Source organism: Sus scrofa, chromosome 8 (genome assembly GCF_000003025.6).
Source record: "Sus scrofa isolate TJ Tabasco breed Duroc chromosome 8, Sscrofa11.1, whole genome shotgun sequence".
NCBI classification, from domain to species: domain Eukaryota; kingdom Metazoa; phylum Chordata; class Mammalia; order Artiodactyla; family Suidae; genus Sus; species Sus scrofa.
This window is the reverse complement of record NC_010450.4, coordinates 70,681,012-70,699,047: the sequence shown is the minus strand read 5'-3', so window position 1 is coordinate 70,699,047 and position 18,036 is coordinate 70,681,012. Positions and strand designations below refer to the sequence as shown.

At 44.4% G+C, this 18,036-nt stretch overlaps 1 protein-coding gene across 12 annotated transcripts in view; it reads left to right on the top strand.

Annotated features, from left to right (window-relative positions):
• The window catches only part of BTC (betacellulin), a 51,818-nt gene continuing 35,291 nt past the window's right edge, over window positions 1,510–18,036 (top strand). For 2 of the 12 annotated variants that reach the window (XM_021101446.1, XM_021101435.1), the window contains exons 1-2: window positions 4,384–5,241; window positions 7,984–8,035. In XM_021101446.1, coding sequence (XP_020957105.1) covers window positions 5,194–5,241; window positions 7,984–8,035 — 100 coding nt within the window. In that variant the 5' untranslated portion in view covers window positions 4,384–5,193. Of the gene's footprint in view, window positions 1,537–1,590; window positions 1,994–2,114; window positions 2,434–4,375; window positions 5,242–7,983; window positions 8,036–18,036 lie in introns of those variants that run through there. The other 10 variants (XM_021101440.1, XM_021101441.1, XM_021101434.1 and 7 more) reach the window with 10 other exon arrangements.

Below are 18,036 nucleotides of genomic sequence, written 5' to 3'. Positions count from 1 at the left end.
TTCTTTAAACGCTGGAGTCCTGATTTTTTTTTTCCTCGAGATATACTGGTTGCCTGGCCCACTAAAATAAGTTGACTTTTTTCTTTTTTTCCTTTTTAGGGCCACACCTCCTGGGCATATGGAAGTTCCCAGGATAGGGGTTCAATTGGAGCTACAGCTGCCAGTCTACACCACAGCCACAGCAACGTGGGCTCTGAGCCTCTTCCTGGGATCCTTAATCCAGTGAGTGAGACCCGGGATGGAACCCATGTCCTCATGGATCCTAGTCAGGTTCCTCACCCCTGAGCCACCATGGGAAATCCATGGCTTAGTTTTGAAATGACATGTCCCTTGTGGAAGAAAAGTTCATTCATAATTTGTCTAATTTAAACAGTGGAAGAGGTAGGGGCAGCCATCTGCCGGAACTGCATTTCTTATGTACATGAACGCTTATTGGACTTTCGAATTCTATAGAAACACACCTTCTGTACTAAGGAGCATGATTGCACATGTTGATCTACCAAGAGCAACACGATCAGTCTGAACACTGCTGTACCCTTTAGTTCTTCTGGAGGCCAATATATTAATCATGTAAGGTAAAACTGGATGCTGCTTTCCATTGTTGGAAATTACAATAACTCTGGCTCGGGTAGTCAGTGTTGGAAAGTGAGACACGTGGACAAGGAGAAATCTCGACAAGGCTCTTTACTTCTGCAGAAGGGCACGGGCACCCCAAAAAGTGTGCGCGCGCAGAACAAAGGACCCTCCCCTATTTATCCCTAACGCAAGTGTTGTACCTGTCCCCTTCATTGGTCTGGTCAGGGTGCACATTCTTCCCGGTTGGCTAATTTGAAACAAATTGTTACTGGGAAAAGAGGTAAGGAGGAAGGAGGTCGCAGGGTTGATTCAGCGGAAGCTGGAGCCAGAGCAAAATGGAGTAACCAAGATTTCCTTTGATAGAAAAGATGTTATGTTACTTTCCACACTGTCTTTGAAAGCTGTGAGGATGCCTTTGTGTTCCAGAAAAGGCTTGGTGCAGGGCCATCAGATTCCACCTCTGGGTAAAGAGGAGGTGTGATGACATAGAGATGGTACTTGGCAAGTTCCCCGCCCCGGCCCCGCAAAAAACGTTCTCCTTATCCCCATAGATCCCAAAGAGACGGTGAATTAAATAAATAAATGAAAATACAATGGATAAACGAGTAAATGGAGAAAAAAAAAAATCCAAAGACCTTCCTAAAGTAGCTCCGGAAGAGCCCAAACTCCCAGATAGCAAATTGCATCTGGAAAAGAAAGGCTTGTATGTAAATTGTCAAACGCCTGCGGTTAACCGCAGTGAAGGTTGGCTCTGGTTCCTCCAAGACAGGAGCAATCGGCTGAACTCAGGGAAGCTGGAATTCCGAAGCACGCACAGGTCTCTGATTCTCGCCCAGTGGGTTCCAGGAGTTTAGAGCTGGCTTCCCCCAGCGCTGTTGGCACCTCGACCCCTCCACGTGCGCTCTCTCGGTTCCCTCCCCACCTCCGCGACTCCCCAGGGGCACGAAAATGAACCGTCAGGTGCGACCCAGCAGGGGGAGCGGGTGAGCTGGCCCGAGGGCAGCCCGAAAGTGTCCCGGAGTGTGGGTGTGGGTGTGGGGTAACTTGGGTGGGATCAGCGTGGAGGCCACCACGATCAAGTGCTGCGCCTCGTTGGGGGGGTGTGTGCAGAAAGAGCGCGGATAAATAGGAGGGTCCCTCCTCCCGGACATATTCGCGGAGCCTGACGGCCGCCTGCCCCGGGTGTTTGCCCGCCGCCCGGTAGCCTGGGTGCCAGCCTGGGGAGTAGTTTCATTTCCTGCTGGCTCCAGGACTCGTTTCCAGGCACCCCGTCGGGCGCCCGAGGCCCGGGAAGGGGGCGCGGGAGAAGGCGGGAGACTCGTCTGGGGGCTGCCCGGCCCCGCAGCGGCGTTGATGGCCGGGGCCAACCCCGGCAGCGGCGCCAGCTCCCTGCCACTGCTCCTGGCCCTCGCCCTGGGTAAGTGGCAGCGCTGGTTACCGGAGACCCAGGAGGAAAGTCTAGGGTGGAGTCGCAGGGAGGGCGAAACGCTGGCATCTGGACCCGAGGGCGCCTTGAGGCTGGCAGGGACGGGTCTGAGAACTTGGACGAGGCAGCTCAAGGTGAAGGATCTCGCAGTTGGGCACCTGGGGCTGCACCTGTTGCCGCGGCCCTGGTCGCGGGGGTGGGGGGCGGCCCTGGGGTGGAAGGGATCCTGTGGGCAGGCGCAAAGCCCAGGGCCTGGCGCAGGGCACAGGTGCCCTCGGGCCCTGGGTCGCGGTACCCGTGAGCGAGGGGTGGTGGCAGGGAAATCCACCAAAGCGGGAGCCTGGGACAAGAGAGAAGACATCCCATGGGAGGAAGAGGAAAGGGAACTCCTTGGCTTGGGATGCAGCGCAAGGTGGAAAGAGATTTGCCTGGTAGGTGCGCGGCGCGGCGCGTGGGCATGTCAGGCTTGTGCTAGAGATGGGAGGGGACGACCTCAGAGACAGACATGACCACAACCTGGGAAGGAATTGGTACACCATTTCTTGCTGGTGAAGTTGGGAGGAGCGGGAGGAGAAAAAAAAAAAAAAAAAAAAAAGACTCGGCTTGTGAGCCCTGCATCTTCTGTTGTTGCTGGGGAAGCCCAGGAGAGGGAGGTGCCATTATACCCAGGGCATGATTGATGAAACACAGAGATGCTTTACTTGGAATATATTATTTCCTACTTGAAGGAGACATTGCAGAGAGAACCCTTTTCTTCACTTTGACGGTGAAAGTTGGGTTGTTAGGTTAAGGACTATAGGGTGTGGTCACCTGGTTTGAAGGAAGAGTGGCCAGAGGGAGAAGTGGCAGGAGGCCTGGGACCCAGAGGCTCTCCTCACCTCCTTGGGGGTCTACTGGCAGAGAACTTCCCATGCCCATGCTTGGGAAAGTTGATGCAGCTGGAAGCAAGGCTGCCTCCACCCTCCAGCATGGGAAGGGAGCAGGAAGATTATTTAGGTGGGAAAATCCTGCTACTTCAAGGCATGCCCTCTGCATCAGGGCCTTTGGGGGGGGGGGGCAGAGGAAGGGAAACTGTATTTTGTTGTCCTAGCTGGGGTGAGAGGTAGGGAGGCCTGGGCCTGGGACATGACTATAAGAGGAGGAGCATTTCCAAGGCTCAAGGGTCTTAGTGATAAAGATACTACTTTCTGGGCCTGGGAAGGACCAGGCTTTCTCTTATGGAAGAGAAGAGGTGGGATCTAAATGGAAACTTCCATTTGGCTGTGTCCTTGGAATAAGAGAGGTGCCTAGGAGTTCCCGTCGAGACTCGGTGGTTAATGAGTCCAACTAGGAACCGTGAGGTTGCGGGTTCGATCCCTGGCCTTGCTCAGTGGATTAAGGATCCGGCGTTGCCATGAGCTGTGGTGTGGGTTGCAGATGTGGGGGCTCGGATCCCGCATTGCCGTGGCTGTGGCGTAGGCTGGCAGCAGTAGCTCTGATTAGATCCTTAGCCTGGGGACCTCCATATGCTGTGGCAGTAGCCCAAGAAATGGCAAAAAGACAAAAAATAAAAAAAAAAAAAATAGAGAGGTGCCTAAAAAGATGACCTTGGTGGAAATGGATCAGACTTAACCATAGTTAGAGAGAGAATGGACTGACTGGCAAACCCTGCGGAGGAAGAGGTCAGAAACAATTTCATGATGGAGTGACACAAAGCCTGAGCAGGGTAAGAGGCCTGAGAGTTAGGCCTAGACACAGTCCTAATGCTTTTGCCAGCATCACTTGAATGATGCTGGCCTTCTCTTCTTCCATCTCATCTGGACTGTCCAGAAGTCAGTGTGTTCATTGAGAATCTGCTCCAGTCAGCAGGATGCTAGAGCGTATGGGAATGGGAGTGAGAAGAGGCTCGAGAGAGTCCTAAGGCATGATTCCTGCCATAAACTATGTCATGTTGAACTTGGGAATGCAGGGCTAACTGATATGAAACAATAGGAGATCCTGAAACCAGAGAAAGGAGAGCTCAGTGGGGAGGGAGCGGGCAGTGAGGAAGCTGCCTGGAGGACCTGAGCAGGTACAACTGAAGCTTGGTAGGATTTGAAATAGTAGGGAAGAGACAGTGGTGGGAGGGGGAGGGAAAGCCTTTAATGAAGTTGGTGGTAGAAAGAAGATTGCTGGAGTTCCCATCGTGGTGCAGTGGTTAATGAATCTGACTAGGAACCATGAGGTTGTGGGTTCGATCCCTTAAGGATCCAGCATTGCCATGAGCTGTGGTGTGGGTTGCAGATGCGGCTGGGACCCTGTGTTGCTGTGGCTGTGGTATAGGCCGGCAGCTACAGCTCTGACCCCTAACCTGGAAACCTCCATATGCATAGGTGTGGCCCTAAAAAGAAAAAAAAAAATTTGGACACGAGGAGTTCCCTGGTGGCCCAGTGGTTAAAGATCCAGCATTGTCACTGCTGTGACATGGGTTCGATCTCTGGCCCAGGAACTTCCGCATGCCTCAGCCAAGTTGAACCAGTAAACAGTTACACACCATTATGGGTCTGGAACACAGGAGTGATATAGTGAGAATAATGATTTAAGGAGACAAACCTGGCAGTGGAATGCAGTGGGGGTGGGGGGACCAGAAGACAGGATTGTCTCATAGGTATAATCTGGGAATGAGCCAATTCAGGGCTAGATTAGTCTGAGGTGCCTGCAGAAAGGTTATGTTGAAATGACTGTTCCAGGGTGGTGGGCATTTGTCCCTATATTCTATCACACAGTGCTTCATTTTTTTCTCAAAAATGTGTCCAAAGGAAGAAATGAAACAAACAAACAAACAAAACAGAAGGCTAATCCAGTGCTATTATAACTCAGGGCAACCTGAGTGAGCAATGGCCTAGTCAAATGTCTGGCTTTGGGAAATGAACTCAGTCTCTAGACCTCCTAAGAGCTCCACTCCTTGAAAAACACCAAAGGGTGTAATTTGTTGACCTCAGTGTTTCCATGATGTGCTCCTGTTTCTCTCATATGCACTTAACTTTTGAGTCTCCTTCCTAATTGAAGTCACATGTTATTTTATTTACTTCTCCAAAAGAATGTGAGCAACGGCTATGTGATGTACTTGTGTGCGCGTCTCTGTGTGTGTGTGTGTGTGTGTGTGTGTGTGTGTGTGTGTGTGCGCGAGAGCATGCAGCAGTGAAAATGCCTGGAGAGCTGGCCCTGAGTAGATGCAAGATCTGGTTGCAGCTCTGCCAGTCCGTGACCCTGAGATGTGTGTAAGTTACTACTTTCGGGGCATTGTTTTTCTCACTTGCAAAATGAAGGAGCTGCTTCAGATGAGACTAAGGTCCTTCCCAGCTGACCTTCTACCTGATCTTTAACCAATATTTCTACTGGGAATGTAAGATAAAATCTTTTCACAATAATATTTAACTTCCATTTACTTTCTCATGGATTGGTGTTTTCTATAAACTTTATCATAACAGAGAGAACCATGGATGGTTCTTTCTTTGATAAATACAGTGGCAATAACGTTGCTTTTTTTTTAACCTTGAAGAAATTGGATTCTCTTTTAGTTCTGTTTTTAAATTTCTCCCTCTCATCCAATTACTATAAACAAGTTAAAGCTAAAATCATAACCAGTGAAAAAGGGGAATTTTTTTTTCTTTTTTTTTTAAAAAAATGAGTGAGTTTTAAGGTCAAACATGTGTTCACCTTGTTAAAATCTAAACCATTAAGATATGTAAGTTGGTATTAAGTTCTTCTTGAGACTATGAATGCACTCCTGATGGAATATCTAGCTTTCAAGTTGCAAAGCAAGTAGGTGGTGGCAGAGTAAATTCTCAATGTACGAAGGAAATAACCAAAGTCCTGCACAGGGAAGATTTGAGGATTTGACTCTTCAGTTGTGCTTTTTGGCTTAGAAGAGAGTTGGGAGAGTTTTCCTCTTCAAAAATCCCAGGTTTCACAGGCCACACTTGCCTATTAACAACTGTTACAAATCAAATTTTGCTATTGCTCCATTCTCAGTTGTTCTGTGGAAATTCCCAAATAATTCTGGAAGAAAGGCCCCCATCGTGTAGGCAAGCTTTGTTGTGCCCATGGAAGGTGGCCCTGCTGATGCTTGGCTTGCCAAGATCTGTGCTGAAGTCAAAGGTGCCCAGGACAGAGGGTACTCGTGTCTGTCCACACCCCTGGCACTCCCCCCCCCACACACTGAGACTGCTCATTCCCGTACCCTGTGCTTCTTACATCCACAGAGATCCCAGCGGGAAACAGGCTCTTATTTTTCACACCCTCTAATAGTGTTCAGCTCATGTCAGGACACAGGCATCATAGGGGACAGACAGAGAAACAGGTGCCCGAGTCACCCCTCTGATCCATAAACCATGCTTGTCAGCTTCTCCATTAAGGAATTATGTCTTCCCAGATGGGGCCAAATAAGCCAGAATCTGGGTTGCATGCAGTTTAGGCCAAAGCCATCATCCTGATACACTTCCAAAATTGCTGATAAGCCCCTGGATCCACCAAGAATCCGTATTCCAGGTGGTCAAGTGTCTCTGAAAATAAAATGTAAGAGAAAAGCAATCTGGTTCAAATGGTTATGCTTTGTACTGCTGATGACTGCTGGTTTGCCTAGGAATATTTGTATCTTAAAAAAGAAATCTTGGAGGGAGTTCCTGTCGAGGCTCAGTGGAAATGAATCCGACTAGGACCATGAGGTTGTGGGTTCGATCCCTGGCCTCGCTCAGTGGATTAAGGATCCAGTGTTGCTGTGAGCTGTGGAGTAGGTCACAGATGCAGCTCCGATCTGGCGTTGCTGTGGCTGTGGTGTAGGCCGGCAGCAACAGCTCTGATTAGACCCCTAGCCTGGAAACCTCCATATGCCGTGGGTGCAGCCCTAAAAGCAAAGGACAAAAGACAAAAAACAAAACAAAACAAAACAAAAAATAAATAAAAAAGAAATCTTGGAGTTCTCGTTGTGGTTCAGCAGGTTAAAAACCTGATAGTGTCCATGAGGATGCGAGTTTGATCCCTGGCCTTGCTCAGTGGGTTAAGGATCCAGCATTGCTGTGGCTGTGGTGTTGGCCTCAGCCTCACTTGCAGTTCCAATTCGACCCCTGGCCTGGGAACTTCCATATGTCTGCAGGTGTGGCCAGAAAAAAAAAAAAAAAAGAAAAAAGAAAAGAAATCTTGATAGCTCAAATGAATCTGTAATTGCTAGATTTTAAATAAATCATTTTTAAAAAATGGTTGGAGAGATATGAGATATTTAATCTTGATTCGCATCAGTTAGGTAATAACCTGCTTCGATTATCAAGAAGATCAAGTTAAACAGCCAAGAAATACTATTATTCATTTTTTACATTTTTTGAGGCTATGTGATACATTATTTACTTGATCTGTAGACCAGAATCAGTGCTTCCAAAACAGTGCCAAAAACTGTAATACTGTTTGTGTTCAACTTTCTTATTTCAAAATGCCTCTGTTGGTTGTATAGCAAGATGAGTTATTAATATAGCATTTCCCTCTTTGCTAAATAGTGAATTTATTCATTCATTTACCCTTATCTTTGGGGTGTATAAAGAGTGCCTGGCACACTGTGGGAGTTGAAAACATATTAGTTAATTGAATGAATGAATGCATGCAAGTGGCAGATGCAATAAAGAAAGCAGTTCTGGGAGTTCCTGTCATGGCACAGAGGAAAGGAATCGGATGAGGAACCATGAGGTTGCGAGTTTGATCCCTGGCCTCACTCAGTGTGTTAAGGATCTGATGTTGCCATGAGCTGTGGTGTAGGTCACAGATACAGCTTGGATCTGGCGTTGCTGTGGCTGTGGCCAGCGGCAACAGCTCCGATTAGGCCCCTAGCCTGGGAACCTCCATATGTCTTGGGTGGGGCCCTAAAAAGAAAAAAAAAAAAAAAGAAAGAAAGCAGTTCTCTTTTTTGTTGGCCAAACATGCCCACAACTCCGAGATGATGTAGAAGACATGTTTCTTCATCTCTTCTTACTTAGGACATGCTTCCCGAAGTGCTAAGAGATCCTTTCACAGAAAGACTTTTGTTTGGTAAGTGGTAAGTTTACTTCTGTTTTTTAGCATTGGTACTGCTACCTGTCACATGTTTGGTTCAAGGGCAGATCTCATCAGTCAAAATAGAGGCTTTTAAAATAAGTGTTTAGGAGTTCCCGTTGTGGCACAGTGGTTAACAAATCCAACTAGGAACCATGAGGTTGCCGGTTCGATCCCTGCCCTTGCTCAGTGGGTTAACGATCCGGCGTTGCCGTGAACTGTGGTGTAGGTTGCAGACTCGGCTCGGATCCCGAGTTGCTGTGGCTCTGGCGTAGGCTGGTGGCTACAGCTCTGATTAGACCCCTAGCCTGGGAACCTCCATATGCCGTGGCAGCGGCCCAAGAAATGGCAACAAAGACAAAAAAAAAAGTGTTTAAGGAGGGGCGGAAAAGCATGAGACTCAAGGTGGTTTCTAGACGTTCATTTAAAAAAACACCCTTTGAATTCTGTGAGGTGTAAGGGGATTTGCTCTCGTTTGATTAGAACTGTTTCTAACACACATGTGTTTTACTAGTTGGGAGTCACCATCAGCTGGGAGTTGTTATACTCATGGCTTTCTCTTCAGTATTAAATATATTAGGAGTTCCCCTCGTGGTGAGGTAGTTAATGAAGCTGAGTATGAATCATGAGGTTGCGGGTTCGATCCCTAGCCTTGCTCAGTGGGTTAAGGATCCGGTGTTGCCGTGAGCTGTAGTGTAGGTCGCAGACATGGCTTGGATCCTGAGCTGCTGTGGCTCTGGCGTAGACCAGCAGCAACTGCTCCAATTAGACCCTAGCCTGGGAACCTCCATATGCCTCGGAAAGCGGCCCTAGAAACAAGGCAAAAAGACAAATAAATAAAGACATTAAAACGCTTTGGTGGCCCCTGTAGAAGTTGAGATCGATTTGCTGGGGAGGCTAAATGCAGTCTGACTTGTTGGTGTTGGGGAATTCTCTAACTAATCTAACGTTATGCCTAAATATTTCATAGCCATCAATTGTCTGGATTCTTTGATATTTGGTTTTAAGCATTGTAAGCCATGCTACTTTGGATGGGCCAGGCAGGTCCAAATTAGGAGAAGGTTTACCTCTGCCTCTAGTGCGGAAAGCCCAGTAATAAGAACAGAAAATTGTCATTGGAGCTGAATGAGGCCATTTCAGGAGACCCAGATATGACTTGCTCACGACCACCTTCCTGTTGAGTTTCTGATGCTTGAGGGGTCCAGTCTCGCAGGGTGACTGACAGGAGATGTTGCTAGGTACTCACATAGCTGCTTAACCTTTGGGATGGGATCCCAATGTGGTAACTCTTTATATTTTGGAGACCTTTGCCATTGAAAAACCGTTTTCATACTAGTACCTCATTTGACCTTCACACCAAATATAACATCAGACAGTTATGTGCTGGGCACCCTTCTAAGAGTGTAATAACCTGTTTCATCCACATAACACTATCCACTACACACACAAGCTAGACCTAATGATTGTTCCCCTAGATAGAGAAGGATATGACGCACAAGGCATTAAGTAACTTGTCTAGGGTTCTGGGTTTATGGGCCTGGACAATGAAGATGAAGTGACAGTGCCTGGATCTTCGTAAATATTTGCTGCTGAGTGAGGTGGATAGTAGGGCAGGATACTAAAGTACAGTGCAAAAACACATCCCTGTATTTAAGAGGAACCCAGTTCTGCTGGCTTATTTAAAAGCATGTAAATTCATTCTAGCATGTAAATTCATTCTCCTACCATCTTTGATTTCCCTGCTTCCTCCCCATGCATCTGTGGCATCCTTGGCTCAGCCTGTGCCTCAGATTCTTGGACTCTTGTTTCTTTAGTCCAGCCAGGAAACCTGCCTACTCATACCCCAGGCCCAGGCCATCCCAGCTGGTAGGGAACAGTTGGCATCAGGCAGACCAGGTGTTTTACTTTGGTCGTGCCAAGAATCACTTTGGCCATCCTCATCTGACCCTATCCTTAAGTAAACTCGAACCTGCGAGGTGACTCTTGTACTTTCCTGCACTGCTTGCAGCACTGTGACACTTAGGGAACATTCCTCAGGGCAGATGAAAAGGGTAACCTTGCTTTAGACTCCCCCTGACTGGAGCCATAGGCTTATTACTGAGAATGGGTAAAAAGAGCATATTGTGAGTCAGTGAGATGTTGTGGTCAAGAGTGTAGACTCTGAGCCAGACCATCCAGGCAGGGCTGTCCTGGTGCTGTGATTTTACCCCAGCTCCTTCCTCTTGCACAAATCTCTGAAATCCTCTTGGCCTTCATTTCTTCATCTGTGAAAGTAATAAAGCCAACTATGATGTGGACTAAATGAGTTGCTGCATAAAGCACTTAAACTGTGCCTGGAACATAGTAAATTCTGGATTAACCTGAGCGATTATAATCAATAATTGGAAAGCACAGAAAAATTCATTTATTTTAAAAAAATGGGGATATTTTAATTCTGGGTACTTCCTGAATGTAGTCAGTATCCACCAACTGATGGAGAAACTTTCTCTTGCCCTTATTTCTCAAATTCCTGCTTCCACTAGTTATGAAATAGGCAAGAGATAAAAATTCTCAAAAGAGTTCTATTTTGGTTGCTTTTGATAGAAAGGAGCAAATAGAAGACATGACACTGCCAAAGCAAAATGCTTATCTGCTTTCTAAAAAAAAAGTCTCTATAGATTCTTCTTTAACTGCTAATTTTGATCCTAGTTTTATGCAATGAAAAGCCTTATAGCACTTCCTGTCATTGGCACCAAACCCCAGCATCTTAACATGAATCAGATTAAAAGTTGGCCTTCACTAGCAGAGAAAAATATTTGCAAGATAGTTTGAATACCTTTAGCCTCATCAAAATGGGGTGGTCTTATATATTGGGATTGTATAAATAATCACCTTAACCAAAAAAATATTGTCATTTTTGGAAGAATGAAGGATTTGCAATGTCAAAATTCATTTATAAATGTTAGAAAAATAAACAAGTTATTTTTAGAAAAGTTTTCCTACAAAATATTTTTTTCAGATTTTAAAGAGCAGACAGCCATGCATAAATATGAATTTGTTCCATATTAGCTGTCTTGTAGCATTGAGAAAGTTACTTACTCTCTGTGCTGCATTTGTTCATCTATAGAATGAAAATAATGATAACAGTGCCTGTCATCTAGGGATACAGTTTTTTTTTTTTTTTTTTTGGTCATTTTGCCTTTTCTTGAACCGCTCTCATGGCATATGGAGGTTCCCAGGCTAGGGGTCTAATCGGAGCTGTAGCCGCCGGCCTACACCACAGCCACAGCAATGCTGGGTCAGAGCCACTGTCTGCAACCTACACCACAGCTCATGGCAACGCCGGATCCTTAACCTACTGAGCGAGGCCAGGGATCAAACCCGCAGCCTCATGGTTCCTAGTCGGACTCGCCAACCACTGCACCATGGCGAGAACTCCAAGGATTGTTTTGAGGGTAAAATGAGACAATGCGGGAAAAGATTTTAACAGAGTAAGTGGCCAGAAAATGTTCAATATGTCATTAATACCCTCAACTTTTTGAATATGTAAATAATTTTTCAGTTATTTCATAGATATTGTCTAAAAAGGAGAAATAGAATCATTGTGGTCATTAAGTCAATTGACGTGTGTTTGTACTTAGATCAAAGGAAACTCCTGTAAGATTCATCACTGGAGGTCAACAAGGGAAAACACGGCACGGATTTTTGTCTGATTTGTTCATGGCTATATTCCCAGTGCCTCGAACATTGCTGTACATAGTAGATGATCAATATATATTTGTTTAGCGAATAAATCTGAGTGCACACAGCGCAGGAGTCCTCCTAGACCAGTTGCGTCTCATAGCCCATCACAACGATCTTGATGTCAGCTTTGCAGGTTCAGCATATGTGCATACACACACTTTCCTAGCTGTCATCATTAGAAATGGCTTAATTGTTCCTGTTTCCTAACCACTCTGTATTCCATCTCTAATGTCTTTGGATTTAGTAACAAGGATTTATTTTAGACGGTTTCTCACTGAGATGCGGCTGTACCTTATATTCCTGAGTAGGTTACCGGATAGAACGAGACTTGCTGCTGAAATTTGGGTACTAGCTACCATCAGCAAAACATGATCTTATCCAAAAGCAAGAAAAGAATTTATCCAAAACCACCATGGCATAGCGTTGGGTGGTTTGTTGAAAAGTACAGTCTTTATTTCTAAAACATGAAATAATGAGGAAGACATAGCTAAAACTTTTTACTGTGTAAGTGTGTCTAATGCTATTATAAAGTTTGTCTTGTACTGTGTTTAGCATTAAGGAGAATTGTCAAAGACACTGTCTCTGCAAAAAGAGGGTACTATATTGAGTATAAATGCTCATCAGAAATGAAACATTGTATAGTAGTTCAATACATCACAAAGTTTAAATTACATAGTATAGATTAAACATCTCAGAGAAGGAGAATTTATTATTGACTGGAGTGACTGGGAAAAAATATCACCAAGGAAATAGGGAATTGAGTCAGTTTTTCTATGACGGCGGTGGAGCAAAAGTGGGAGAAAAATTAGTAATAATTTTTTTTGGTGCTGCTGAGAATGAGCAGACACAAATGCCTAGAACAAAGAGTTAACTTCGTGTGGTAATGACTGGATCAGGACTTGTTTTTCAGAATAAGGACATTAGCCAGGATCCTGAATTACTTAATTGATTAATTAATCACCAAGGAATGTCCTGGTTGTCATGCCTTCTAGACCTTGGCTCTCTGGCCTGAAATGATTCTCTCAAGAAAGCAACTCTATTCCCAGCCACCAACACCGATACCTCACAGCTGGTGTTACCTACTGCACCCCCAGGATCCTGAATTCTTAATGCAGTGCTATCTTTGCAGCATTTCCTAGGAAGTAAAGCCAGAATGTTTTGTAATGTACATAAGTTTATGCTTTTAATTACTTGTTAAGACTTAATTTTAATATATTGTATGGTCTCCTACCTGGGAGCTTGTTTGAATACTGTGGAAATGTCCAGGAAAAAAAAAAAAAAAAAAAGCCCACAAGGAAAGACTTGAAAATCTGTCACAGACCAGAGGAGACTAAGAATTTTGACACAGAAAAAGGACATTAATGGAAAACCGATGAAGTGAGATTAAAGTCTTGAGTTTAGTCAACAGTGGTGTGCCAGGTCTGGTTCTTAGTTTTGACAAATGTCCCACAGTAATGCAAGGTGGTAACAGGACAGGAAACGGACGTGGGGGAGGGGCGTACAGGAATGCTCTGAACTTTGCAACTTTTCTGTACATCTGAAATGATTATGAAATAAAAATTTTATTAAAAAAGGGCTCTGTAGGAAATTTTAAGGGCCCGCCAGTTTGGACAATCATCTGGTTAGAAAATAGGGCTGAAAATGGAAATGAATCATTTAGCTGATTATACTTGCAGGATCTAGCACAGTGCCGAGCCCACAATAAATCCTCAGTAAATATTTGTTCCAATACTCAGTCTGCGCTATGTTGTGAAATCAAATGGCATTATTAAAAAAAAAAAAGACCCAGGCAAAATCATAGAAAGTAGAATGGTGGGTACCAGGGATGGGAGGAGGGGGCAGAGAACAGAGAGCTGTTATTTGGTGGGTAGAGAGTTTCAGTTTTGCCAGATGAAAAGAATTCTGGAGATGAGGGGGTTAAGGTTGTACAACCATATACATGTACTTAATGTCACAGAACTGTACTTTTTAAAGTGGTTAAGATAGCCAATTTTATGTTATATGGACTTTATCACACTAAAAATGATGGAGCAAAAGAGAACGGGAAGTAGAGTGCTGATGGCACTCATGCGTGGTGTGGGAGTCAGAAAAATAATGCATGGGGCTGAGTGAAAGGGGAGGGATAAGTCAGGGAGCCAAGGGAGGGCTGAGTTTTAGATGGAAGATTTGGAAAGGCCAACTGTATCAAATACTGTGGAGGTGGGGGAATCTGAGGCTTACGAGGAGCTCACTGGTGAGTGAGCTCTGAGGAAATCTTTGGTGCTGGGAAGACAAGGGACAAGAGAGTGATGGAGAAGCCAAAGACACACACACACACACACCACTTACACAGAACTGAAAGGGTAGAGGTTGGGGTGGTGGGTAGCAAAGAGAAACTTTTGGTTATGAGCGACAATTTAAAATAGTTGAAAAATTGGGAGTTCCCATCGTGGTGCAGTGGTTAACGAATCCGACTAGGAACCATGAGGTTGCGGGTTCAATCCCTGGCCTTGCTCAGTGGGTTAAGGATCTGGCATTGCCGTGAGCTGTGGTGTGGGTTGCAGACGCGACTCGGATCCCGCGTTGCTGTGACTCTGGTGTAGGCCGGTGGCTACAGCTCTGATTAGACCCCTAGCCTGGGAACCTCCATATGCCGTGAGTGCAGCTCAAGAAAAGGCAAAAAGACAAAAAAATAAAAATAAAAAATAAAAAAATAAAATAAAATAAAATAGTTGAAAAATTGACTCAGTGAAGGTTTCCTCTGTGTAGTTCAGCATACACAACTTGGATTAATGAACTGAGATTCCTGGAAGACAGCTCTCACCTAAACTTGGGAAATTTTCTTTCAAGGAGCGCTCTGAAAAAATGGAATCAGCCTCCTTGGGATGTGGTGAGATTCCCAAGCTTGGCGGTGTCTGTGCTCTAGATGGCATCTGTGGGAAGCTGTGTAAGGTGGTTACTAGTGAGGTAGGAACTGGACCACAAGGCCACCGAGGGTTCTTATATGTCGATGAATGATAGATGTTACTATGATGTTGCTTCACTTTGGGAATACTTTGGAGGTTGGTAGATGGCGTTTCAAACTAAGAAACTATAAACTGACTTCTCTGAGAAGAGAAGAGACAGGATAGTTGGAGTCCCTGGAGCCAATGGTAAAGAATTTTGACAAAGAAAATCACTTGAGGAGCTTCCTTTGTGGCTCAACAGAAATGAATCCAACTAGTATCCATCCCTGGCCTCGCTCAGTGGGTTAAGGATCTTGCTTTGCCATGAGCTGTATTGTAGGCTGGCAGCTGCAGCTCTGATTTGACCCCTAGCCTGGGAACTTCCATATGCTGCAGCTGCAGCCCTAAAAAGAGAGAAAATCACTTGAGTCCCACCCCTCCCCCTGCTTCACACTGTATTCAGTGACCACGTCTTTTCATGGATAGAAATATCAATGTCAATGTCATCATCAGTGAGATCAACATCAATGTCATGTAGCTGTCATGAACCCCTCATATGATGTGATGAGAGCATATCTTGGGATATAGTACCAATCCCATGCCCCAAGCTCAGCTTTTGCCTTAAACACTCTGCACTGTTTGTATTTTACCATCCATCAGGGTAGTAATTATCACTGCAATCCTATTGTGATGGGAAAAAATCCTGGCATAACTATAATTGATAATAATATTGACAAAAATTTCAAATGGTACTATTTCAGGAGACACATTTCTAACATTGCCATCCTATGATAGGAAACTTCTGTGAGATGATTCTCTACTTGTTTTTAGGTAAATGATGATTATCCTGTAATAGTGGGTAAGAAGAACAAAGTGTAATTTAGACGCTGGATGAAAGTATACATTTTCCATTTGCCTTCGCAGAAGCATAGCAAAAGAAATGAGCCCCGCTCTCTCTCATTGACTTCTACCCAACACCATTCACCACTATTAAATACTTCTCGAGTGGTTTTCTAGATTAGTCAGATTCCTTATTCAGGATGTGGTAAACAGACATTGCCAAGTTTCAGCTGGAAAGATGTGGTGTGACTCTCTCTTAATAAGTCTTATTTTCATAGGTCACACAAGAAAATCAATTGACTTATTTCACAGTCACACTATACGCATCAAGAAGGCCCTTGTTCCTTAATACTTCTTTGTGTAATCCTTCACTCCAGGCTGCCATCTTTGCTCATTATCTCCCCAAACACAGTAAGCTCGCTTCTATGCCTTCAGTCCGGTTTGGTTTCCAACTTCTTTTGTGAAAAATTTCCCTATGATTTCTTCTGCCTAACACATTGCCCTTATAATACACTCTCTAATACTTACTGATTGATTGGTTGGTATTTTCGGTCTCTGCAATTTTTTTTTTTTTTTTAAGGGCTGCACACACAGCATGTGGAAGTTCCCAGGCTAGAGATCAAATAGGAGCTATAGCTGAGCCACATAGGGAACTCCTCTGCCAATGGTTTGATCAAGAAAATAATAACAGGTTAATGTTACGTTGGATTGACATACTCTAATTTATTTTAAGGGCCTAAATTCTGAGCCTTTTTCAGGTTGGGTGAGCATCTTCTCCAAAACCCTATATTCTTTTCTTTACAATTATTAAAGTTTGGTGACTGTTTTCTCATGGGTCAGAGGCTGTGTTATCACTGGATCCAGAGGCTGACTTCACTGTTGTTCCTCACTTGGCACCCAGATAATCCTCCCTGATAACAAATTGTTCTTTTTCCTTGGTTTTCCTTGCCTCCTGTCTTGGAGCTATTATGGAAATTCAGGGAGCTCAGTTTTTCATTCAAAGTGTTACAGTGTCTGACTGGTCTAGCCTTATCAAAAAGGAATGGGAATCAAAAAGTCAAGTTTTGACAATTGATGGTTTCCAAGAAACTAGCTGCAGGTTACTATAAGGTTCCCATTCGATTTAGTTATTGTTGTCACAGATTTCATAATGGTCATGGCAAAAAAAAAAAAAAAAAAAAAAAAAAAGGTTGATTTACTGCCAAAGGCATGATCGTGATGTTGCTGACAGCTTTCAGATATATGAGTTAGTTTATGTATGACAGGCTGTTAAATTACTTCCCTCTCTGGGCTTTAAAAATATAAAAGTGTGGAGTTCTTTTATGAGTTAAAAAAAAAAAAGTGTTATCCATCATTCTAAGCCCTTCTTAAACACCAAGATATTGTTTCTACCATTTGAAATAGAATTTTGTGTTGAAGGAGGAAGGAGTTTATATTTGACTTTCCTGATTTTGCTAGACATACACTCTTTATGAAGATTTTCTCATTTATTTTTCTGACCTTGTCTTGGCCTCCCCTCCTAGTCCTGAAAATTGTGAAGCCTACCTTTCTGTTTTATAGAATAAAACATTCTATACCTGGCAGTTCAGGTGGTGTGATTGGGGAGAACTTAGAAAAACCCTTCCTTGGCCTGCAACGGGGCTCCTGCTGAGATGTCCTGATGCCCCAAATCCTCACTGTACTGGGACACAAAACCATGCATTTCTCAGGGGCCCCCCAACCACTTCCTTTGTCCATTGCTCAGCCCTCCACTCACAGCAGGTTGCCTCTTTTTGGAATGCAAGGCCTTGTCCCAGGTTGGCATTCCAGCCTCTCCCTCACCAAGGGGCCAGAGATGGGGAAGGAGGGGGCAGCACTCAGTGGGGTAAATTTTGTTCAATGGGAAATGGGTGATGGAAGTGACTGGGACCGATAAATGCCTCCTTCATTCTTCTGTGGACCAATTCAAGATGCAACTCCTTTTTGAACACTTGACATAGCCTATGTAGGAGTGAACTTGCTACTCATTTCTAATCTTTGTGGCTCACTCCACGGCTGCACCCAACAGGAAGGGTATATATGTTGCTTTGCTTTGCCTCCTTCTCTATTTTCTTTTCTATATTTCTCATTCTCATACCCCAGAGTTTGTACTTCTCAATAAAGGGATAACCTGTTTATCTGTATCTCAGGCTCTGCTTTCCAGAAGACCCAGGTTGAGGCGCTTGATTCTAGAGTATTTCTTTTGAGTTAAGCAATTTCTCTTCTTGGAGGTCTGCTTTAAAAGCACATACATTTAAAAGGGAAATATACAAGAAATCACTTTCTATTTGGGGAAATGTTAAAGCAGTGGGAGGATACTGATTTATAGGAGCAGAAAAGGCAACAATGAAAAAGGAGATAGCAAAGGAGTTAACAAGAAAAGATAAAGGAGAATATCGACTTCGAACAATCTATTTCACAGTTTTTGTCTCAGCCACCCACAAGCTCCAGGTTAAACAGCATTTCCACCCCTTAATATTTTTTTCAGGTCCA